General features: G+C 42.9%; 2 protein-coding genes across 3 annotated transcripts in view; one reads left to right on the forward strand and one right to left on the reverse strand.

Annotated features, from left to right (window-relative positions):
• The window catches only part of LOC119492355 (inositol hexakisphosphate kinase 2-like), a 1,011,171-nt gene that overhangs the window by 309,477 nt on the left and 675,796 nt on the right, over positions 1-25,898 (forward strand). The window lies entirely within an intron of this gene.
• The window catches only part of cdh4 (cadherin 4, type 1, R-cadherin (retinal)), a 255,715-nt gene continuing 242,992 nt past the window's right edge, over positions 13,176-25,898 (reverse strand). For both annotated transcript variants that reach the window (XM_037774104.1, XM_037774170.1), the window contains exons 13-17: positions 24,504-24,740; positions 23,504-23,737; positions 21,862-22,001; positions 17,163-17,327; positions 13,176-15,082 (exon numbers count right to left, since the gene is read on the reverse strand). In XM_037774104.1, the coding sequence (XP_037630032.1) occupies positions 14,876-15,082; positions 17,163-17,327; positions 21,862-22,001; positions 23,504-23,737; positions 24,504-24,740 (983 nt within the window). In that variant the 3' untranslated portion in view covers positions 13,176-14,875. The remainder of the gene's footprint in view (positions 15,083-17,162; positions 17,328-21,861; positions 22,002-23,503; positions 23,738-24,503; positions 24,741-25,898) is intronic.

Genomic DNA, 25,898 nt, shown 5'->3' on the forward strand with positions numbered 1-25,898 from the left:
TCTGTGCTGTTCTTTGTTGGGCTGTCTTGTTTTGAGTCCGTTCTCCATTATCAGCCCAAAACACGGCGCATTGGCAACAGCTGCAACATCAGCTGCGAACATTCGCCACAACCATGGGCTGGAAATAATTAGGCCATTCTTGCCACTGGGACTGTTGCCTGATGTTACAATGATTGGGAGCAGCTTTTCTATCGGCTGTTGACCAAAGAGGAACAATAAGTGTCAGTCTGTGGTGATGAGCCACAATTTCATTTTCCATAATGAAAGTACATCTGGGAGCCACTAGGTGGCAATTTTACCCCATTATAGGATTCTCCTGCCGCCGACGTGGACTGAAACAGCAGGTTGCTCTTTATAATTAATATTATCTTGTTACATTTGGTGAAGTTTAGTGTTCATATGTTCATGCTTTGCTCTGCTGGACATTACAGATTACTAGGCCAACTTGTCAGGCACTCACATTTGGCAAAAAAAGAAAAAGAAACAGTAGCCTTGCCAATAATATCACAGCATTGTGCTGCTGTGAGAAAGCAGAGCTGGATAAACCAGGCTTTCAGTTGGGAGTACAGAACCGGCGTGGCCTGACGTTCCCTCGTGGCGTCTGTCTGGTGGTGGTGCTGGTGACTCAGGTAAGGCCTCGACCCTTTCGCCTCAGCCCAATCCAATATTTTTCCTGGTAATCCTCCCTCCACTCCTCAACACTGCTGCTCTTTCAGAGTTAAGTCCACATAAGCTCCCACTTGAGTGCCAGAGGCAGAGCAACAACAGGGATGGTGCGGTTGCCTAGCGGACGTCTCAGTCACTGCACCTGAGGGTGTTGGGTAAACACCCTGAGCCTGCCAGAGGGAAGAGGAGCGAAGTAACATCACCGTTTCCTTCCGTGACATTTATTAAAGGGGGTTGCTATTAATTTGTTACATTCATTGTTATCATTTTTGCTTCCACCCAGGGTGAGATTATATAATAAACCCTACTAAAAGCAAGTTTATGTGTGTGTGTGTGTGTGTGTGTGCAGGCACGCGCCTGCTTGTGCCTGTTCTTAGCTATGGGTGCTTTTGTCTGAATCCAAGATGGGGTTTGACTGCTGTGATAGTGCTTCTCAGCAGGGTGCTTCTCCCTGCACTGTTATGATAAATCTCCAGTCTGAAATTCTCTGCTTGTTTACGCTCACAGAGGGGCTCAGTTTTAATGATGGTTAGAGGCTGACGACAGCTCCCCCTGCCCCCATTACTCACATGAATCAGATGGTTATGAAAATCTTTATTAAGGTAAGCCCCCTATAGCAACATGAATAAGAAGGTTGGGATGTTTTTTCATTGACATTACTTTGCAAACCAATAAATTCAAAATTCCATTTGTAATCCCACCATACTCACGCTGTGAGACAAATGCAACACTAAAAGTCAGTTAATTAATTTTATCCTTTTTAACGCATCCTTGCATATTGTTGATTAAGCTTCGAGCTTATGAATAAAACTCTCTCCTAGGAGGAATGTGAGAATGAGATTCGGATGAATTGATGTGGCACACGGTGATCCAGTCGCCGCACTTTATCATCCATTAAGATGCACAATCCAGTAGCCTATAACCACTTTTATCCCGAAATGAAAGTGAATGATTTTCAGCCTTTCTCGAATAATCAGAACCTGAAATATAACATGCAATGACAGTTCATTAGTTTACACCTCCTTGCAAGTCCTGTGTGTTTCCTGTGTGCCCTTGTTCCACCCAGGTTAATGCTGACTTTAGGACTCCTTTGTTATGAGGTCGACCGGGGCAGTGTGCTTTGGCCCGGAGATACTATATAAGGCCGGTGTTTATGACTGCTGCTGAAATGGGTTTGTAAGCGCGGCTAAAGCTGTGAGGTATTGACGCGGGGGTTAATAGCCTGTTGGCCTCTTTAATGGAGCTGAATCAGGTCAAGCAGCAGGCATCGTCAGCCCACAGGAGAGGAACATCTCCATTTACAAAGTCATCTCCTATATGAGGCGGGACAGGCACCAAAATGTGTTGAGCGTACACACCTGTGGTTCACACAGAGAAATGTGTGACATGCACTTAGACGCACACTCAGACGCACACAGGAACAAACAAGCTAAGGTGTCAGACTCTACACGACACAGGCTGATGTGAAAGTCAAAACGGCTTTTTGCATCTAAACCCACTGATCAACAATCAGTGAGCTGATGTGAGTTGATCTTACTATTATCCTCAAACATCTTTACAACGACCTGCTTGACTAATGTAAGTGTCCGGTGTGGTAGTACACTTTGGAGGTCAGACATTGAAAAAACAAAACTAAGAGTCTACAGGCCATGCTAGTGGCTTTGTGAGGCTGTACATAGGCACAACGGTGCTTTGAGCTAAATGCTTAAGCCCCTGACTCACCAAGCTGACGGCCGGCCGTCGGATAATTTGGGGCCGTCGGTGAGCGTCTGTCGGCGTAGTTTTTTCGGTGTGTCCCGTACCGTCTGCTCTAGTCTGTCCACGTTGGAGTTTTTTTTGGCCGATTCAGCACGTTAAATCAGTGGTGGCGCTCGTCGATGAGAGAAATCACTCTGATTGGCTGTTCAGCCTAAACGAATCAGTGCACGAGAAGAAAAAAGGACGTGAGGAAAGCAAGCCAAGTAAAGTCAAGAGGAAAAACACATAAAGGCTCTTCTCATTTTCATCTTCATATCATCTGATCATTCCAATACACGGATTATTTTCACAGCTACATGGCCATCTGGACTGAAGCTACGTGGTGAGTGAGTGTGTGTGACATGGTCGATAGACGCCGCTTTATGTTCATGTACGTATCATAACAACGGCTTGTATATCAGCAATCCTCAGCCTTCCAGTTTCCCTTTTTGATGACTAATACCGACTACCCGCCGTCTGCTGGTGTGGAGAGTTATTACATCTCACGGAGGTGCAGAACGTACGTGGTTGTTTGGCCGTTGGCTGTAGTCTTGCGGTGTGTTCAAGTGCAACATTTTGGGCAAGACAATGGCGACGTGAAGCAACGCAACTGGTGGCCTTTGTTGCCGTTATTTCTTTGATGTCGGTTTGATGTGTCTGGGCTTTACTCTAGTATGGCAACATGCTCACAAATGACAATGCTAAAGTGCTGATGTTAAGCAGCAGGGCTGTACTGTGCTACAGAAAAAACTGGTCTGTGCTATGAGTGAAATTACCGCAGTTGCACCCGTGCGATGCGTGTGCGTGAGGTAGAGATGCTTGTTTGTTGGAGATGAAGGTGTGTGAGGTGCATCGCTATTCTACTTGGTAGGTGTAGTCTATTGAGCGATTAAAAATGCATGTCCTCAGCCGGTAGAGTCCATACATCTTTCTGCCACAGCAAAAAAGAAAAAGAAAAAATAGTAGTTACCTGGAGTTACTTCAGTTCATTAAGTATGAGAACTGCAAGCAGAGGAAGAGGGAGTGAGACGGAGCAAGAGGAAAAGTCCGAGGATCACTATAAATGTCTGTACAAAGGTTTCATGGTAATCCATTGAAAAGTTTTAGAGATATTTCAGTCTGGACCAAAGTGGTGGACTGACCGATAAGACAGACTGTCAACATTGCCAAACAACAAAAAGATATATAAATGACCATGAGTCACTTCACCTATACATAAGACACAAACATAAGAACAGTCATCAAGCTGCGACTAATCAGCTTCATTGGACACATGGCCAGATACGAAGGCCCGTACCTCCCCTTCATGTTATTGTAATATCATCATTACATTTACAAGATTAATTCTGTTACATGTGTGGCGGTCAATTATTTATTTATACTAATGAGTGTGCTAGACATCCATTATTCATGGTAAGCTTTGGTGTGTCTTCTGCAGTGATGCTGACAGAGGGAAATGGAGGGGCAGATGGGAATGGAAGCGTGATTGTACCCTAAATGACTCCAGAGACTAACTTGGCTGCGAAGGAATCATCTCCTACCATTTAGACATGTAGCCAGTGTCCCGGGGAAGGCACTTAACCTGTGGCTAAGGTGAAGGAATTTCATCCAGTTGATTAGAGCAGCCACGGTGCTCGAGGATGCAGCTCGAATTTCCAACTGCACTCTAGCATGTAATCACACAGAGAAGCCGGTCTCTAAAGAGCTAGTCAGCATTAGCAGCAGCACCACAGGTTTCATGTATTACACAAGGGCACTCCCATGATGCATCATTCATGGTGATTATAGAGAGGCGAAGTCCCGCCCCTTCCGGTGGAACCACCATGGGACCTTATTTCAAGAAAACATATGAACGGTAGTCGACTGCGAGAAACAAATATTTTTTTTAATCCCGTTGAGTTGCGCCAGAATCACACATATGATGTTTGTCAATTTAAAAGATAATTTTGCAAATCAAGAAAGTGGTAGTTTGTTGTAAACGTGTTCAAGTATAAGACTGTGAAAATACGTAATTAGAAAGACTACACACACAAAAATAGAGCAAGTGACGTCGCTCTCTTCCGCTGAAGCTATGACACCTTTGTGTTTCGTACCGGGATGAACTCCAAACGAGCAACGGGTCTCGCTCGTTCTTTTGCTTCCTGGCTGATAAAAAGACGAAAAGTCGCTTTATAAAGCACATTAGGTAAGATAACGTTTTCATTTGTGCGTGGTCATAGCTAAGTTAGCTAGCTAGCTAGTGTTATTGACGTATATTGTACGAGATGAGAGACGTAGTTCTCTGAGCGGTTTGGGAAGAAACTAAATGATACTACGACAAACCTAGGACAAATTGAGACTTTCTTGACTTGCAAAATTATCCTTAAATTGACAAATGGTCATATGTGTGATTCATGGCACAATGCAAACGGATCAAAAAAAGTGTTGTCTCTCGCCGTTGACTACTGTACATGTTTTTCCAAAATAAGGTCCCATGGGGGACACAGGAAGGGGAGGGACTTCACTTCTCTATATGACAGATGTTCCTGATATGAACAAGTGAGTTTGGGCAGTTGTGTGAAGCGCAAGTGTCAAAACTCAAAATTAGGGGGTACAGTTATCCGCAATGAAAGACGTGTTCAGATTCATTCACATAGGTATATAACGATGTGAAAATGATCCAAGATTTAGTATTGCACCTCCATACAGGTGGGGGGCCCTTATTATATATATATATATATATATATATATATATATATTTTTTTATTAGGTCCTAAAAGTTGTAAAATGCACTAATAGCCAAATCTAGAGTTATTTTCCTTCCTCCATTCATGTGAATGAGCCCCAGACCGAGGCTGGAGCGAGGGCTGGGAGGCGGAGTTAAAGGAAACGCTACAGCACCTGCTCTATGGGCCCAATGGATGCGGAAGATTGCCGGACGATCCGGGTACTTTATCAATCGGCAGTCGAGCCATTTTGGCTTCATGCGCCACTGAGCAACTCTCACAGGAATGAACGGGCAACCGCCTGTATCAAGTTCTCTTTATACATCAATGGTTTTCATGGGCAGAGTAAAACTCCTTGGAACAAGTACACAAAGTAAAAAAGGTGGAGTGCCCCCTGAAGAATTTTGCTGAAGAACAAGTACACAAGTATTAGAAGCAAAATGTACTTAAAGTATCACAAATAAAAGCCCTCATGCATCCTTTCAGAGTGTTATAAATTATTGATACATTAACATGTAAGCAGCTCAGTTATTTGCCCAGTGATCCAGAAATCAAACAGTCCTCCTACGCTGGATATAATAATGTTTGAGGAATAAAATGAAGGAGTTCAAAACCAGCTTCTTTGGAATATCGATTAGATAAACTTTGCCAAGTAATACAACCGTGCTTAATAAAAACCCAAATAATATTGTTTGATGTTTGAACTCCTGGTCTGTCTGTGAGCTCACCTGTTAAACCACGGGCAGATTCCCCTCACTCGCTATGGTGGGTGGGGAAATAAAATCAACGAATCAATACATACAAACACTGTTGATTTCTTGAAGGCAGGTTTAGCCGACCGACGGAGAAGGAGTCAGTGCGGATTGGACCGCCTCACATCTCGCTTGCGTCTCGTTTCCACTGGGGATTCCCAGTAGTGAAGTTGTCTAGTGCAGGGTTTCCGCCAGTAATATTGCAAGCCCGCCGGCCCCAAGTTGACTCCCCCGCCAGGCCTGAGCATGAGGGAATTATGTATTTTTAATATGTTTTTTAAACTAAATGTTTTATACAAGTAGCGAACTCCTTTAAGGAATAACTCCGTGCGTAGGTTGTGTACTTAAAGTTAGCGAGCATCACGGTGGAGTCGAGAGCGAGAGAGAGAGCCAAGCCGAGTTCCCGTGTCTTGCTTGCTTGCTACCTGCTGATTAAAGTGAAGGAGGTTAGCCCGTGATGTTAGCGACAAATGTGACACATTCTCGTCTTATCATCAGATTTGTTGACACAGATGTACTTCTTTGCTTCTCTACATGTTGGCACCATCTACTGTCTGATTATCTGACAGCTTGGAAGAAGCATTGCCTGTGGCAAGAAAATATGCCCTCTATCTGTATGGACAAAAGAGGACAGGCCTTGATGAGCTGAGATACAGTTTGGCATCCACAACTGATGCATCAGCGGCACGACTCCAACTCAACTGAAGATGCTTTCAAACAACATGTTCTGAGAGCAATGTATCAGACAGCAGTGTGGCATCTTAGCCATCATCCAGAAGACGGATCCATTGAGGCCATATTGTTCCAGAAACCAGCTGCTCCACAAGAGCTCAGGAACATCACACACACCTCTACTGCAGTGACCGCAGAAAAAGCCAGCGCCTTTCAGTGGGATTGACGTGCACTGAGTTTTGCTCGTGTCCCTTTCCTGAGTGCCCAAACATGACACAATTTGTCACAAGGATTATGTGGATGAGTGACATGGTGCATAGAAAAGATGGGAATCGCAAGAAAAACATAGACCAGGGAACATTTTGAGTTAGTATGGGTGTTATAGATATATTTATACTAGGGCTGTCAATCGATTAAAATATTTAATCGTGATTAATCGCATGATTGTCCATAATTAATCACACATTTTTTTATCTGTTCAAAATGTACCATAAAGGGAGATTTGTCAAGTATTTAATACTCTTATCAACATGGAAGTGGCAAATATGCTGCTTTATACAATTACATGTATATATTTATTACTGGAAATCAATTAACAACACAAAACAATGACAGATATTGTCCAGAAATCCTCACAGGTACTGCATTTAGCATAAAAAAATATGCTCTAATCATAACATGGCAAACTGCAGCCCAAACAGGCAACAACAGCTGTCAGTGTGTCAGTGTGCTGACTTGACTATGACTTGCCCCAAACTGCATGTGATTATCATAAAGTGGGCATGTCTGTAAAGGGGAGACTCGTGGGTACCCATAGAACCCATTTACATTCACATATCTTGAGGTCAGAGGTCAAGGGACCCCTTTGAAAATCACAAAGCCAGTAAATCCTCGCCAAAATTTAGCGCAAGTTTGGAGAGTTATCTGGCCTCCTTGGCGACAAACTAGTATGACATGGTTAGTGTAATGGATGGTTTTCTAGTTTCGTATGATGTCAGTATCTTTACTCTAGCTTTAAAACTGAGCCCGCTACAACCTAAAAATCGTCACATACAGTCACATATCTTACATTGCTGGATTTAGCACAGTAGTACCATTCCAGCAATTAAGCATTTATGTTTCTGGGACAATCCCAGCCAAAGCTGCTTAAAGGTAAACGAATACATTCATCATATACCTTCATATTTGACATTTCCGCTTATTGTACTTATGTGTTTGTAATATTTCCTCAATACATCAAAATATTCACATTGTATTTTTCACACATGTAGGGGAACCCCCTGCCCACTATCACACCACATTAGGGATCTATCAGTTTTTTCATTATGAAATTACATGAGTTCAGGTGTTTCATCTCCCATTTGGCCTGGCTTTATTTTGCACTTCTTTATTATGGGGTGTGTCACAATATCTATCAATTTAACAACTTTTGCAGTTAAAGGTCCCATATTGTAAAAAGTGAGATTTTCATGTCTCTTTTATTATAAAGCAGTGCTATATAAATACTGTTAAACTATCAAAACACTCAATATACGGAGAAATATACACAGCCCATATTCAGAAATTGTGCGTTTGAAACAAGCCGTTAGGATTTCTGTCCATTTGTGATGTCACAAATATACAATACATACATCATCACACGGTTTTAAACAAACATTCTAAATGTGTCTCAATTTGTTTCCTGTTGCAGAGTATGTAAATAACATCAGCTGACAGGAAGTAAACATGGATCCAAACTGTTGCCTAGCAACGCAATTCCATTGCAATCGGATCATCACCCGCACCAAATCCTCCGACCACATCACCCCCATCCTCATCTAGCTGCACTGGCTCCCTGTTAAATTCCCGGATCGACTACACAAAACCTTCTGCTCACCTACAAAGCCCTCCATAACCTCGCCCCCACCTACCTCACAGACCTCCTCCAGGAGTACACCCCCTCCCGTTCCCTCCGCTCATCATCAGCCGGACTTCTGACCACCCCCACCTCACGCCTCAGCACCATGGGAGCCAGGGCATTCAGCTGCTCCCAGGTTATGGAACTCACTCCCCCCACACATCCGGCAGTCTGACAATATCACATCTTTCAAATCCCTCCTCAAAACCCACCTGTTTAAACTGGCCTACTCTCTCTAGTATTCATCATCACCCATCCTATGTGTCTGTACAAATATGTCTCTGTCATGTCCTGTTGTTTTTATATTGTTTTATCTGTCAATGTTTTAACTGATTTTTGTAAGGTGTCCTTGGGTGTCCAGAAAGGCGCCACTAAATAAAATGTATTATTATTATTAATCCACTAAAACGGAGCATTTCAGACAGAGGGTGAATACAGGTATATTTAAGCAGACAGTATGAGGAAAATAAAGTGTTTTTTTTTAACATTTCAGCATGTAAACATGTTCTAATAGAAACACAAAATACAAGTAAGAACCTTAAATTGAGCATGATATGGGACCTTTAAATATTTTATACAAGAATCCATTTCATACGTCGGGAGATTTAAGAGAATATGGAAAAACACAGAAGTCTAACTCACAGTTGGGTGTCATTAAATCCTCATCACACCAACAGTCCTTTCTGGTCATCAATGGTGTTATCAGAGCTTGTAGCATCTTAAAGGCCCAACAGGTGTCTTCATCAGAGGACACACACAGCTCTCAAGGTCACCATGAGGTCTGTCTGACCTTGAATCCAGCGCCCGGGTCCAAGCTCACACTACACTTGTTCATTTATCCACTAGTCACACAAGCTAATGTTAAGAAACTGCTACAAGCCGATGCTAACAATACAGTTAAACTAGCTACTAACTAACTAAAGTGCATGTTGGTGTCTTAACCTACAGCTACTATCTTCCTCCATTTTTTCGACCCATGCTAACTTTCTTTTTTCTTCTCTCCCGCCCTCTTCCTGACCTCCGACCAATCACCGCACAGGTGTCACTGACTGACACCTCCAGTAACCAATCAAACACAAGAGCTGAAACTAAAGGCTCATTCTGTGTTTTTATTTATTTATTTATTTTACACTGTTTGCCTTCAATATTGTTTAGAACCGTTTATTTTAACCACTTATTTAATTATTTACATCTTAATCTCTCAGTTAAACATGTTTTCCTTCTTTATTATACTAAATTCTCTATTTTCATCCAACTTTATTATTAGGAACTCACTTTTTTTAATCCCTTACTTTAGCACCGGGGCTATATAATTTAGATGGTAAATGGTAAATGGACTTGTATTTATATAGCACTTTTCTAGTCTTCCAACCACTCAAAGCGCTTTACACTACATGTCAGCGTTCATCCATTCACACACACACATTCATACACTGATGGTAGAGGCTGCTGAGGTGCCAACTTTGCCCATCAATATAGCTCTTTGAAATAGATTTTGACATGTGACCTTTCTAAAAGACTAGGACACAAGATCGTGCATGCTGGCTCACCGTCACACTGAGTGTGGTTTACATGCACAGGAGTATCCTGATTATGAGGCTTATCCTGGTTTTGATCATATTCATGATATGACGTTTACACTCTCACCACACATAAACAGGATACTTAAAAAACCCCCGATCATAAGTGATAGTGTAGTGATTCCTGTGCTTTTCATACTGTCAAGTCATAGTGTTCCAAATTGGCAATTAATCAATTTATGTGTAATTAACTGACACACAGTGAAGTCGAGTGAACCTGGCTTTTTGAGGCCCCTGGAGGTGTGGGGCCCCTAGCTGTTGCATGCTTTGCCCAGTTGGTAATCCAGGTTTTATTCTAGGCATTGCTACAATATTACAGTACTAGTATAATAGTTACTTCACTGACTGCATTTACATCATTAATAGGAACTAAAGCTGTTGAATAAATGTAGGGGAGTAAAAAGGACCTTTAATGATAAGATACTCCACTACAAAAAGCAATCACGATTAGCAGGAAATGCTCTTTTCAAATGCTGTTTGATAATGCACAGAGAGTTCCAGCCCTGACTGATATGAACACCCTGTCTTGATAATAGCAGCGTGTCTCCACTGGACCAGCCATCCATAAATGGCTGGTCGTTAAACAGTAGATACTCTCGCCCCCACTTGCAGCAGGAACATCAAATTTATTCTGCTGCTTTGAACTCGTTTTAGACGAGTCCTAAAATAGCAGCAGGCTCAGAGTGGTGTCAGCAGAAAGCCAGCCAGCAGAGCCAGCTCGTACTGGGCGGCACCTTTACTGAATAGCAACATCAACACTAAACTGGGAACAGTTGATCACACAGCCGGCATCAGAACCAACATCCGGTGGTGTTTTTCACGTTGGACTTTTTCCCAGCACCGGCCCAAGAGACTCACTAGCTATATAGAGAGGAAATGAAAAGAGCCAAGCTTGGACGTGTTTGAAGAGGAGAACTTTATTTACAACACACAAGGCGCTGGCTGCGAGCCAGCAGCAAAGCTCTGTCTATATACGCCATTTATCAAGGGGGCAACTTGAGTTTGCTTTCTTCTTCCACTCTGCCTCTCTACCACGGGGAGACCAAGTGAACTTCAGCTAAGCCCATCAAAGAAACCTTCTCTGAAGTTAATCTCCTTATCTGCTGACTGGCTATGACCAAGATGACCTTTTACCAACTTGATTATTATGTCAGAGCAGTGGAGCCCACCTCTGTAGCGTAGGTCCACAGCAGAATTTACTACAGTAAAGGTTAACTTAGGTTTATTACCGGATGTTCTCATTACTGGGACGCTCCAGTGTAGATGAGGAATGAAAGCACCTCTAAAAGCTCCATCAGCTCTGTTCACCTCTACCTGTCTTTGCTCCCACTCCTCTAATCTCTGGCCGTAGTGGACAACACACGATTAAGTAGCACCCTATTTATCTGCCTCATATTTAACCTTTTTCCCCAAACCCTTTTCTAAATGTTATGCATTGTCCCTGCCAAGCTTGAATCCCCCTCTCTCTCTCTCTCCGCTGACCCTCTCTTCCATCCTACTAATCACCTCTCCACACGGCCTACCTGCATCTTGCCACCGCCTCATTTTTCTCCCTCTCTCTCCTCTCCTCTCGCCTGCCTCTCTGCGTTCTCTCTGGGTGTCTCATTAAAGGCGCTCTATCTAATGAGATTACGCCGTGGGGATTAATGGTGTGGCTAATTGATAGACACACAGCCGGAGAGGATTAAATCCCTTTTAAGTCCCCAGTGGGTTTTTTGGTGCTTCAGCCGACTAATTGAAATCACAGGAATGGACACAAATATACTTCCTGACCTCTTCTTCTTCTGAGACGCAATAAAGAGACAGATAGCGGGGTGTTTTATTAGAAAATGAAGCCGTATTCAAACAACAGGGTCAAAGATTAAGTGCGTAATTCCAAAGGGAGTCTGTTCCGCTTCATGACGCTTTCTAACACTTAAAAATACATTAAGACGTACAATCACTCAATGGGCAAATACAAAGCAATCATTTCATTAACAAATTTGAAAATGTAGTTAGTTTAAAGCTGGAATTTGTATGTTTAAGGGAGAGGTGGTGGGGTGGGGTTGAGCCAGAGACATGCATACTTCCAACACATATATAGCCTTTTTCCATACACATGGGCTGGCTTGGCTTGACTTGGTTTGACTCGATGCATCAGCCCAGCACAGCAGGGATATGCATCTCTGTTGCAAGGTTGTGTCTAGAAGGTAACCGGCAAATTGCAAAAAACTTGCAAAAACGTGCAAAAACTCTCGTGAGACTTGCTGCCCGACGGCATATCCTAACCTTAACTATCCTAACCTTAACCATTCGAGTTCAATGCCTAACCTTAACCATCTCGCGAGAGGTGTGGGTTATACCTTCTAGACACGACCCCATTAACCCACCATGGCTGTAACTATAGTGGTCAAGGGAGCATCTGTAAATGGTGGATTCATTTCCTATATTCCTTACAATAAACGTCCCCTGTTATTTTTGCTGCTTGTTCTCTTCCTCCCTGCAGTATTTAGTTGTTTTTATTGAAGAATAGCCGCTATAAAAACTCCGCTAATTTGGTGATCAATACTCTTCCTATAAATTCTTCACAATAAAAGTCCCCTGTTATTTTGTTATTTTAAAAGCGTTTATCATGAAGCCGCAAAATCAGGAAATGTTGGGTTTTCATCAGCAGTAACACGACTCCTATACAGCTGAAGGCAAAACAGTAAAATAAAGCAGGTATCTGAAAGTCCAAACAGGGACGCAGCAGAGAAACTAAACTTCAAACCACAGAGATTCATTTAGAAGCTACAAAAGTACTTCAAGAAAGACACTTTTAAAAACGTTTCTCTCTTGTCTCACACACACACTTGTTTGAAGGGGGTCGTCATGGGTTGGCAGCGGTCGTCAAGACGTCGACGCGCACTTTGGCCTGACTCCGGAGATGGTCCAACTCGGGCGTGTCGCCGCACAAGTCGGGGCACTAAAATTGTTAATGGAAACACAAATCAGCACTGTATGGTTTGACTCGGCGCAGCCAAATGTACCAACGGAAAATAGCGGCTTTAAGTCTAGGCTGGTCAAGATAAAGCTGCCATAAATAATGATTTTCAAAGCAAGACCACAGAAGCCCCTTATAATTTAAAGCTTCAGCAAACACCTGAAAATGACGAATGTAGGGAATATTCGAAAAAAAGATAGCACATTTTCAAAACATGTCTTGTTTATTTTCTGAAGCACACATCCAGTATCTAGATGAATGAATAAAAGAAGTCCAGGACACTGAATAATAGAACAACTATCAGCAGGCATGGCTAATGACCCTTCTCCTGTCCCGAGGCCAGAGGCCAACGGGAGGAACACGTCTGTCAGAGACAATACAGAGTGAGAGGGGGAAGGCTGTGTTTTCACATATAAAAGGAGTATAACAAAGCTTTTCCTTTTTAGAAAACAATCTCATAAGAAGAAATGAAGAGCAAAACTGAAACAAAACTAAGCAGGCATCTTAAAAAATGGAGTTATGCTTCAACAGAAGACAAAGAAACAAAAAATATCCACATATTAAAAATGAACGGGCCAAAAATCCCCTAAACCCAGTGAAGAGCTAGAGAGAAAGAGCAGCAACTTTTATGTCATCAATACTTCAAAAATAGGTATCTTACAGTATTTTTTCTCAGTGTCTTTATACAGAGTATATTCATATAGTTTCCGCTGACTATTTTCACATTCTCACCACATAGTAACAAGTGCTTTGAGTAAAACATTTTTGAAAAAAAAAAATCATGCACCTTTTAATAGTTTTGTTGGCCTATAAAAAACGGGAATGTTCAAGGCGACAAAACAAAAAAAAATCTTTCTCAGATGCTTTTGTTCCAAGTCATTTTCCACTTTCTTACACTGTCTGACTAATCAGATCATGCCTACAGTACATAAGCTTTACACTGTGGAGAGAGCAACACAAAACCATACAGGGCAGGCAAGCATCTCAACATAAAGGCTCCTAAACTCATGAGTCCACAGAGGAAAGGCAGGCATTCTCCACTAAATTAGAAAACCTCCGCATGTATAAAAATGGTCTCGCACAATGTCAGCGTCGACAGGTGATGCTTGTGAAAGTCAAGGTCCTCGGAGGAGAGTGTTGTCTTCCCACAGCAACTGTTATTGGCTTCTTCTTGGCCATAATTCATTGGGTTATGAGATCCGATAGTCTGCCCTGGTTGTGTCCTTCCCTCCTGGGACATGGCTGCTGGGGTTGTTCATCTGCACCACTGTGACGGGGAGGAGAGTGACAGGCAGGGCTGGTTTGAGGAGCGCAGGGGGGGCAGCGGCGGCGACAACAGAACGCGCCTCCACTGTACTGCACGAATGGCAACCGATCCTGAGATAGCAGGAGTCTGATACAAAAACACACCACAAAAGGCACTTTATAAAATGACAGTGCTTCTGTTCTAAGGAAATTCAAGTTGACAAGAGTGAAAGAGAGAGTCAGAGAGCGTCTTCCCAAAACATTCTCTTCAGTGTGAGACTAAAGCAATAGATGGTTTCGTTTTAAAAAAAAATCAATCAAAGCACAAATTCACTACTCGCGTCTCTCACGACCGCCTTGATTCCTCCCCAGAGAGCTCCGGGTCCAGCACGGTGAGAGAACAACAGAAAGGAAATCACACTACAAACTCGCCACTACAAAATATAAAGCCAGAATACAGTTGCGTTGCAGCGGGATTCATGTTTGCGGGCTCGGTCGCCGAAACGCAGCCCACGTAAGGGTCTGTTCCTCACATGTCGACCATGGAGACGGCGTCCGTGTTCTTGGCCCCCTGCCCGTGGTTTCTAAGAGCATCCATCCGACCGGACCCCGCCTCTCCCGACCCCTGCCGCAGCCCCACCCAGCCCCCCGCTCCGCCCTCAGTCGTCGTCCCCTCCCCCGTAGAGGTCGGCCAGCTTCTTGAAGCGAGGGCCCCAGTCGTTGAGGTAGTCGTAGTCCTGGTCCCCTGAGCTGGTGGAGTTGAGCGAGCTGACGGAGCCGGCGGTTGAACCGCTGCCCTCGTAGTCGAACACCAGCAGGGAGTCGTAGGGAGGAGCTGTGGGGTCGTTGTCTGCTGCCCTCAGACCCTGGAGACATGGAGACACACAGCGTGGTTAGACCTGTACATTGTATCAGGATGGGCTTTTAGCAACACTGGATTTAGGACGGTCATTAGCTGTGTTTCCATGCAATTGTCAAGCAAATTTGAAGCAAACTTTTGAAATGTCGCAAAAAAAGAAATGTGAGTTAGGCGTGATTCCATCGACTGGTTTGGAGAGAATAAACTCAGCTTGTCAGGTACAGGGTAGTTTGGTCAGAAGTTGGAGCTACAGGCTACGCATGGCTGTAATCTGCCAGTAAACAGAGTAGAAGAAGTAGAGGGAGCGAACCGGAAACAAAACAAGTCTGCTTGGCTGTCCAACCCATGGTCTAACCTGCATCTAACCCATGTACGAGTCAAAAATGGAGAGAAGTCTTCAGGAATTTGTTTCAATTGGGAACATTTTTATTGTTTTCTCATGTCAGCTAGTATCGGCCATGTTTCATGATGTCCGGACACGAAGACAAGCAATCGCACATTATGGAAATATCCCAGGAGATGCCGACAGCGGAAACAGCTGATCAGTCATGTGAGTTAAATGTTCGCCACGTCAGATTTATTCGGCAAAGGTTTCAATAATCCATTTAGTGCATCAACTCTTTTGAAAAGGGAAAAACCACCTCAAGCATAAACAAATTTCAGCATTTGTGGAAGTTTTATCAAATTTTGACGTTTCCACACAACTTTTTTAATGTGATACTTCAAAATGTGCATCAAATGTGTGAATGGATACACGGATATTGTTCACCAACAATAACATGGAGATGGTGATTTTTCACACAGTAACAGGTTCAGGTGGCCAGACTGCAAAAGTTGCAATAAACCGCGTCTCATCTTGCTCATCCACCCATCAGGGTTTTAATGTTCCATCATGGTCTTCATGCTGTTTCACAGCCAGACACTGAGCTCTGTACAGGGGACACATACTTCTAACTATCCCTGCTGACAGGAACACAACTCTGGAGAAAAAAGAGTGAATCCCTTCATGTTGTGTTGAACCTTTGTATGAGTCACATCAATGAGGTCTGTGGACGCTGCTAGACTGTCCTAACCTGACCCGCCAGATGGTTTGTTTCACAGAACCATCTGAGAATCTGTCACTGGAAACTGTTTGGAAAAGGGCAGACACTTTGAAAAACTACTTGGCAGGTGATTGGTTGAACCATCTGTCACTCAAACTCCAGTCGGGAGAAGAGCGAAAACATCTTTTTCCATCGATAAAAGCCTTCAGAGCCGTTCTTTGCTCTTCTTTCAATGAAGAAATACTCTCAAGTTCTGATAGAACTGTTGTTATTGCAGCATCTACACTAAAGAGTATAGAAGCAAAGAAACAAAACAGCCACTGCTGCCATTTTGGACTGTAAACGCATATTATATTTATCAGATTTTATTGTTAAACACAGGTCATTTTGGTAGAATATGACAATAGAATAGAAATAATTTAGTTTTACTTTTGTATGGTACTTTTTAGGCGAATGTTTTACTTTGCTTTCAGTCCAAAATGGCGGAGGCGTATCTCTGCTGCTGGGCGATGAAGTTGAAATGGAACGAACAATTGACTTTCACTTCTTGGCAATATACAGTCTTTGTCTACGCTTAGCTGTTCAGGAGCAGCCATTGTTGTTTAGAACGAACAGTCGCTCTGTGTCGTTTCACACATGCCTAAGCCGTAGCTTCCAGTAGTTTTTCACAGGACGCTGATTGGTCCATGATCTGGCTTGCCGGCAGTGGTGTAATGGAGGGTATATGCAGGTATACAGAGTATACTCACTTCTTTTTCGGGTGGTTTACAGTATACCCACTTTCTCCCTGGTAACCTACAAACGTTACCCATCTACCTAGTAGTACACCCACCTCGTCAACGACCGCTACACCACTGCTTGCTGGACACAAACTCATTACTCGAAGCCTGACAAGATGGATTTTTGTGTGATATGTGATCCTGCGATTCTCACATGATCTCATGACATCGCAAGAATCCAGCTACTAGGTAGGTAAATACTGTCCAGCTTATAAACAGAAACAGTTAAAAAACACCAAACATTTTCTTCCATTCTTGAACTTACATCATTGATGAAGTCTCCTATATCTCCAGGGTGTGGCAGGCTGGGTCTGACGGGGTACTGTGACTCAGCAATCACAGGTCTCTCGTCCACCCGGCGCACCCCCGCCGGCTTATTGATGATGTGCTCTAGAGACTCGGGCTGCTGCAGCTGGCTCAGGTCGTAGTCCTAGAAGAAGGACATGGAGGGGATGATGAATGAAAATCACATTTGTAACCTTGTTAACATGCATATACAGTATGGTGTTTTTTTTACATGCTACAAGACATATCATGAGCGAAATAAGCAGTCAACGAACGGACTGATCATTTCCACTTTCAAACACGGAGACAGACAGCCAGGGTTTCATACGTCACATATTTAAGGAACCAATCCCATCAAATTACAGTGTGGGGCTTTCCATATCATTAGCATAATGCTACGGTGAAACGAGGGGTATCAGAGGAGAAGTCAGGTGTAGCTACGTATCGCTATTTTGTAAGCTAAGTTTCACTATTTTCAAAGCGATGGCAGAAACAAGTTCTGTTTTTCGGGTGGAAAGTTGCAAAAGGAGAGATGGTGAGTCTTCATGTTTTATTACCAAAGGATCTGAAAATCAGAGAGAAATCTATAGATGCAGTTTGTTTGGGAAAAATTGTAATGTCCCAGCCAAACTTCCATTACTACCATGGACGTAGTCTCCATGACGTCACTCAAAGGTTTCCGAAGAGCCTTTGTGAAGCTCAAAGTGGGCGGTTCCGGCCGTCGCCATCTTGGCAGTGACAACACAGCCAAACTCCCAGCTAATCCAAAAATGGGCAAAGAGAAGGGTCATCGGTGGAGCTGAGGCGGCATGGGTGACGCAGAAGAGGAGACAGCGAGCAGCTAGCGACCTGGTACGGCACTTAATATAAATTAAACAGGTGACTTATATAAAAATTCACTTCCCGTACAGTTGTTGTGAACGGGGATATTAGCTATAGAGACCAGCTATTTCTACGAGGCTGTAAACATGTTTATTTCTGCAGTAAAGTCAGGCATTTTAACATGGGGGTCTATGGGGATTGACTCGCCTTTGGAGCCAGCCCCAAATGGCCATTTGAGGAACTGCAGCTTTTGGCACTTCCTTGTTGGCTTCACTTTTCAGAGCACTGTTTTGAAAATGTTACCCAAAACCAGATAGGGTTTGATGCAAAACTTATATTGAAGCCCGACGTTGTTCCATCTATTTATCCTGAGGACACAGCGAGAATGAGCTGACATGTTGTTCAACTAACAGGAACTTTAAGCGACAGTTCATCCTGCATCATCCACTAGACATTTTTTTCCTGATTTACTGACGACCGCTTCTTTGTTTAAATGTGTTTTGTTTAATATAATAATTCAGTAGGATCACAGCAATTTAACCCCAAATAATCAACCTCTTTCTAATGTCTCTGAATACAGTACTGAATGGAGCTCAGTCTCCAGGTTGGTCTGTATACTGTGGCCCGGTCCCACTGTCATCCCTCACAGACTCTCACAGTTTGATGTGCATTCCTGTCAAGTCTGCGAGGGCTCAGGGCCGACCTGCAGAGGAATCTGTGCCGCAGGGCTTTCTAACGGACTCTCGAGCCCTTTTGTAAACCTGCAGTGCTGCAGTCTTTGCTTGAGGGAATTACCCACAATTCATAGTGTTCTAATGTTAGAACAGGGACGTTCGGGGAAGTCTGAAATGATAAAAAAAAAAAAACACTGAAAGTGCCGGCAAGAACATGTTAGTATTCAGAAAGCAGCTGATCCAACGTCGCTGATAATATGAGCTGTGAGCTATTGTTAAATTCAGAATATGAACAACAAACACTATTATTTAACTGACGTATGAAATATGAGCTTCAAACTGTCACACTGCTCTTAAAGCGAGTTCACAAACCAATATGTTCTCTCTCTGTGTTGTATTAAATCCTCACACAGGTGCCTAAGAGTGAAAATATGTTCACGGCAGCCATCTGATCCTCGCGTGTGTTTATGCGCTAGATATCTGGTGTGTGTGTGTGTGGGTGTTGGCAAATAGCAAGTATTAAAAATGGCATAATTAATATTACAATTCTGAATTAATCAAAGCTGTTGGAGCCTTTATTGGAGGTTTTATTGAGACAATAATATCAGATGGTGTGCAGTAGGCGTAGAACTTCTATAGCTATTTCTGGGCTCATCAAAAAGAAAGAGCTGCACATCCGACCGTACGTGGAACTCAAGCCAAGCAGCATTTCCAGCCACAGCTCTTGTTTGCAGGGCAGAGGGCAGATTTCTCCCTGAAAACTTTTCTCCAAGTCTTATTCACTTTTTAAGAAAAAGTTTATTTCTTTGGTAACAATTCATTTTACAGGTCTGCAAATATCATGGTAATTAGGTGATAATTAGCAAGTAACCTATTTGAAATTACTGCCAAATTATCCCAATATTTACCTCAAAATTAATAATTAATTAATAGAAGACACTTCTGATCAGGCACAAATCTCACCATTGTGTGACTTATTGTCTAAACAAATGTCACCTGGTAGCTGATGTCATGATTCAGGGAGTTTTTTTAAGAAATTTCAATTAAGTTATTTGCTAATTATCCTATATTTACCAGCAGACATGGAAATGTATTCTTTTCCTGGAAATGTATTAAATAAATTACCAGCTATTGGGGAAATAGCGGAATATAATTATTAAATAATGTTTATAAGAAAGTGATTTTAGGTAAATTTTGAGGTAAATATTGGGGTAATTTGGCAATAACTCCAAAGAAATTTCAAACAGGTTGCTTGCTAATTATCACCTAATTACCATGAAATTTGCGGACCTGTAAAATGAAGTGTTACCATTTCTTTATTTACATTAGACCCTGTTTGCGGTCCAGCTGATCAAGGCTTTCCCAGTCTACACGGTTCATTTTACAGTTGCGGTAGATGAACAAATTTTCTGTGTTCCCTCACTTACATTAAATATAATTTTAGTGCGACAGTGGAGTTAATAATTGACCTTCGAAAAAGAAAAGAGGCAGCATCAACATCATTGTAAATGACAGCTTGCTCTCAATGATCTATCGAGACTAAATAAAGATTGAATGAATGATATGAAAATGAATGATATGAAATCTGACTGGTTGGAAAACGTTACTCCTGTGTGTTTAAAAAGGTTATTTTTTCTTCGGAAGTCTTCTGAGTTTAAAAAGTCTTTTATCAGAGTTTTGTGGCGAGTTCTTGCTTTATTTATTTGGCATCACTGCCAGGAACAGGATTAACAGATGTACGGTGAAGCCTGGTTATATAATCACTTTGACTCATCAGAAAATGTTTTGGAGGAAAGAACCAGGAGGCGTGTTCAAACTTTACTTCAAGTTTAAGTTTCATCTCATATTTATTGCCTGCTAATCAATAAATTGACAAGTTTTACTTGTTTTTCAAGCAGAAATGCCAAATATTCACCGGTTCCAGCTTCTCAAGTGTGAGAACAATCAATACATGAATCGACAAAATAACTGGCGGATAACTGATCATAAAAGTAATCATTAGTTGCAGCCATAATTAATTGATCAATTTTATGAAGTACATTATGTTTTAATTGTTTGTGCAAGGCAGGCTTCTGAACTACACTAATGTCCTCCTGGAATAATGTGTTAGGTTGCCTCCGTTGTTTCTCTCACTGTGCATGGGGGACCAAACTAGTTTCCCTTACAGGGAATAATAAAGTCATCTAATCTAATCCAATTTGTTCCTAATGACTTCATATCATTGTTTTCTGTTGCTGTTTTAATTAGTGCTTTTTAAAAATACAAATGTGTTGTGGTTCTAGGGGATCCCAGTCAAAAGCACCCAATTGCAGCCTATATGCAGTTAAGCTATTTAAAATAGAATAGATAGATAACATGTTTGCCATGGGTCCTAATTTAAAGTATCACACACTGTCAGATGGTCTGGGGGCACTGTCAGTCATTTTGAAGGAGACAGACAGATTTCCTATTGTGCTCTGTACTGTTTTACACAGTATGCAAATCAAACACAGGGGTGACGATGTTATCCAGTATACATTATTTGTTATATTGGTTTAAATGGTCTTACACCCCGACAGCGATCCATTACTGATGAGCTCTGAAAGAGGACCGGAAACGAGCCGTCATCTGTAGCTGCTGTAATCCTGTAAAAAACGTCTTCCAATCACTGCCTCGCAGTCTGCTTGGAAAGAACCAATCAGATGCCTCCCTGCCTCCCTGCTCGCACTATACCCTTGGCGTGCACCAGCTTGAACTCAAAGCACGTCGCCGCCGCAAGTTTACTGGAGAATGGAAGAGAAAACTCAGCCCAGTTGTGTAGTTGAGGTCCTCTCTCCGCTCTGTGTCGGTGAAGTAGTTACGATGCGGCAGTGCTCGTGTATGTATGTGGGGGGGCGTTGCATTGGAAGGAACCCCGAGGGGAGGGGGTGGGTTTAGACGGAGCTCCTGAGGCGATGTTACTTTCAAATTATGCTAGCTTTCCAACATCGTCGACCCTATCTTTAACTGTAACTTTCCTAAAATAATAGTAACACGTTTTTTTTTTTCAGATGGCAAAAATTACATAACTAATAATGTTTTGAGAAGAAATAGGTTAACATTTTGCTATGATTGTTGTTTCTTATAGTAGATTATTCTTGGGAACCCCGGTTGGTAAGATGAGGGTTAAAGTATGTGTATATTTATGATGTTCACAAACGTTACCTGGTCCTCCTCTCCTCCTCCCTCCTCGTCATACTTGAGGATGTTGTCTCTGACGTCGTCCTCGGGGTCGATCAGCAGGGGCTTCGCCTGCCGCTCCTTCTCTCTGCGCTTCATCCACACCACAAACAGCAGCACCATAGCTGAGAAAAACACACAGAGCAGGAGTTGTCATTGAAAAAAGATGTTTGTCTTACAACGACTAGTGTAGCCAGGAAAAAAAACTGTGGGTGTGCATCAGAAAAATTGCATGTGCCACGTGATCCAGGAGTACTGGGAGTAAAATTCAGCCCAGGACTTTGTTATGAAGAGTTTTTTCTTTTTGCAGTTTTAACAATAATACAGCCACCCCAGCTGCCACCTAAGTTTTGGACAATCTAAGAGCGAAACTTTAAAAAGTTAATGCAACAAGGGGGTGAAGCTGCCAGCTGCCGCTCCGTTTTCTACCGGCCCTGGCAGCTTTCTGTGCAGCCTCTCTCGGTCCCGCCTGCACACAACGACTGCTCATGACTTTTTTTTGCTGCTAAATGTGTGTGTAGTGTTGCCAACTTCCACGAGTAGAAATATAGAACGGCTGCAGATGGATAGTGGCGGGTTGTTTTGTTACAGTAAGTAATTGTAACTCATTTTTATTAAGGCTATAACTAAAAATGAATTCTGCATCTGATTTTTGGGTGTGCCAGCTGCCTCTTTGAGTGGCACGGGCACACCCTGGCAAACCATACTTACCAAACTTGACACCTTAAAAATAGGATGGATTTAAAAACCACAGCGGGGTGTCTGGGGGTTTGTCCCCCAGAAAAACTTGAGTTTCAGAAACTCAGTTTCCTGCATTCTGCTGACTTTATAACGATGAAAATAACAAAATAATAAGTACACTGCAAAAGCATTTTATGTTAAACTTCTAATTTTAACTTTAATTTTCAGGAAAGAAAACAGAATAATTCGCCCCTCTGGCGTAAACTTGGCGTGTTGAATCTCTAGCGTAAACTAATATGCATTCATTTTTATTCATTGTTTGCCCCTGCTTGAGTATTTCTTTCTCTCAGCTCTCTCCATTTCTCTCTCCGTCTCTCACTCACTGAAGGTCCTTTCAGACACAATGCAACAACGGCACCACTGTTCTCTGAAATGCATTATTTCCAATGGCTTGCACTGCGCCACGCCGGCTTTTCGCTACGTTGAGCAAAGCCCAACTTTGGGCGCTGCACGCTGTGATGTGTGCTGAACTCAGTGGCGAGCGCAGCTCAAACATGAGCTCAAACTGCGCTGTGTCGCGAGCACAGACCGCTCTATTCAGAGGGAAACGACATTTGGTGTAGCTCTATTGTCATGTGGGTGGAAACTGTAGGGATTATACACACTGTACAGTGCCAGAAACGGGTTTAGACAACAAAAAGAAAAAAAAAGGAGTGAAAGTTTGCCATAAAAAGGGAGAAATACGGGAGAATTGTGACCCCGGAAGGAAAACCAGGAGAGGGCAATGAAAAACTTGAGTCTCCTGGGAAAATCGGGAGGGTTGGCAAGTATGTGGCACACCCGTGGCTACGCCATTGCTTAAAACTACATTTTGTCATTTTCATGATACGATACATACTGATATAATTATCCAAACAGTGAGTAGGTTTGCTTGTGTTGCACTCACTGAGCAGTATGATGATACAGATGAGTATGGCGATGATGGCCCCGGTGCCGAGGCCGGCGGCTGCCACGGCCCCCGTGGCGCTGCAGTCTCCGTTATCATCGCAGGGGCAAACTTTGACTCTAATCACAGAGCGGTTGGACAGAGGAGGGTTCCCTGAATCGGACACGATGATGGGGATCTCATACACGCTCGCCTCCAGGTAAGAAATCCGTAGCCTCAGCTGAGCGTAGTCACCTAGAGAGTGGGAGTGAGATAGTGATGGTGATGGAGAGGAAACAGTGGAAAGGGGAGAAATATAAAGAGATGGAGGGAAGTGAGAAGAAGAAGAAGAAGGGTAAAATAAGATTAGACAGTGTACTGCAGAGGAAATACATTTTGTTCACTGCAGGATATCATGTCATCGTGTGCGTAGGTACGAGGGAACGACAAACCGAATAAAAGCTGCCACCAAACAAACTGCACGGCGATCACTCTGACATGTATGTATGCGAGGAGGCAGTAAAGATATAGAAAAAGACAGAACGTATAACCTTCAGCATCTATCACTCAGTCAAGCTAAGACAAGAGCCTCGGTGGGAGAAGGATCCAGGTATGTGATCAGATTTGTCCTCAAGACAACTGCTGTGATACATCCATCTGGGTGGATTAGGTGACAGATCGGCTGCTCGGGGGACAGAGAGATGAATGGATCTCATTTGTCACAAACGATAGATCGTACGTCAACACTGGATGGCACCCGCGTCTCTCACTGTGAGCTTTGTGAGACATTTTGTTAAACTTGGACTTCTCTCGCAGCTTACAGCGATCCCCGGTCCCCTGATTGATGTCGTCAGTTATTCTGCAGAGGGCCTTTGCATCCCATCTGTTACGTTTTACGGTTTAATTCAGCTGGGGATGCTGAATATATCATCCTCGCATACCTCCTAAATTTTACATCACAAGCGTAGGTGAAATATTTGCAGTATGAATGGGAGCTGCAGTAAAGACAGCATTTAATTACCGCTGAGTCTGGAGATGGTCCAGTTGCGGCGAACGCTGGCAGGAAAAGAAGGCAGCTCGAAGACAAAGGGTCCCACGTTGGGGTCGGCGTCGGCGTCCGAGGCTGTGATGTTGACCCTGGAGTTGGGGCGAGCACGCTCGCACACCTGGGCCTCCTTGGGGATCAGCACCGGCGCGTTGTCGTTCACGTCGTTCAGGTAGATCTGGAGCGTTCCCGTCCCGCTGGCTTGAGGCGAGCCTGAGGGGAGGTGAGAGGAAAGAGAGGAGATCAAAAGAGAGATAATGATGGAGAGAGGCAGAGGGAGTAAAGATGAAATGATTGGAGATGGAGCAGGAAAGGGGAGTTTAGAGAGACGGTATGATGAGAAACCCACAGAAGACAGAAAAACAATCCTTCTATTTCAATGACATGTTTCTTCGCTGATTCCTGTGTGGAAGACAGAAAATGAGGCGTGCAGGCGAAGAAACAATTGGGAGGAAAGTGGAGAGGCAATACTGTGTACATTTGTACGGAGCACCCAAACAAAACAGCCAGAACAAATAAAAAGACACATACATTGTGTTTATAACTTCCTGAAAAGACTGAAGTGAGACTCGTATTGGAGGCGCTCACGTAAGGATTGCTGTTATCTGCACTCTGCAAAGCCCACCGGGAAACGACGCTAACCCTTCGCTACATCCAGCAACACAAGCTCATCATAACTTATTCAGGGGTTTCTCACGACTGCCAGGCCCGAACAGAACCATCAGGTCGGCAGACACATCTTTGATGTTTTATGCATTAACAGCAAATCTCTAATGTGCTTTGATTACGGCACATAACCGATGGAGAAATGTTGTTTTTTCTGTTGCTCTCGGTGCTGTTCAACATGGTGCTGGGAATACGTGCCTCATTGTTTTTTTAAGCGCACTGCTCGCTTTCAAGAAAGTAAAGTGAACTGGAAGTTGTTTTGCTGGTCTGTCTCATTTGTTATGAGGTTGAACTCTAGTGTGAAGTTAATATTTAACTCTCAGGCTGAATGTGAGAAAGAATGAATCAGACTGGTTTTGTTGAATAGAATATTTAAAGACCCTGAAAATGTATTTTTCTCAAGCAGCGTGTTGCTACTGAGCGACGGTGTCCTACATGAAGACAAAACCGTCTGCCAAAGTTTGCACTGTTTTGGTTATTTCACAGGAGTCTCTGCTGATTTGTCTGTGCTCATCTCACTGTTTTTTTTTCTTCCTTTTGGAAAAATGCAATACTGTTTTTCTGTTATTTTGTTTATAGAAACCAAATATAATATTTCTATAGTAAAATGAAAAATCTGAGAAAATCTTAGTATAAAGTATAGTAAAGTATAAAACAAGGCTGTCAGTCGATTAAAATATTTAATCGCGATTAAATACATGATTG

This window comes from Sebastes umbrosus, chromosome 1 (genome assembly GCF_015220745.1).
Source record: "Sebastes umbrosus isolate fSebUmb1 chromosome 1, fSebUmb1.pri, whole genome shotgun sequence".
Lineage (NCBI taxonomy): Eukaryota > Metazoa > Chordata > Actinopteri > Perciformes > Sebastidae > Sebastes > Sebastes umbrosus.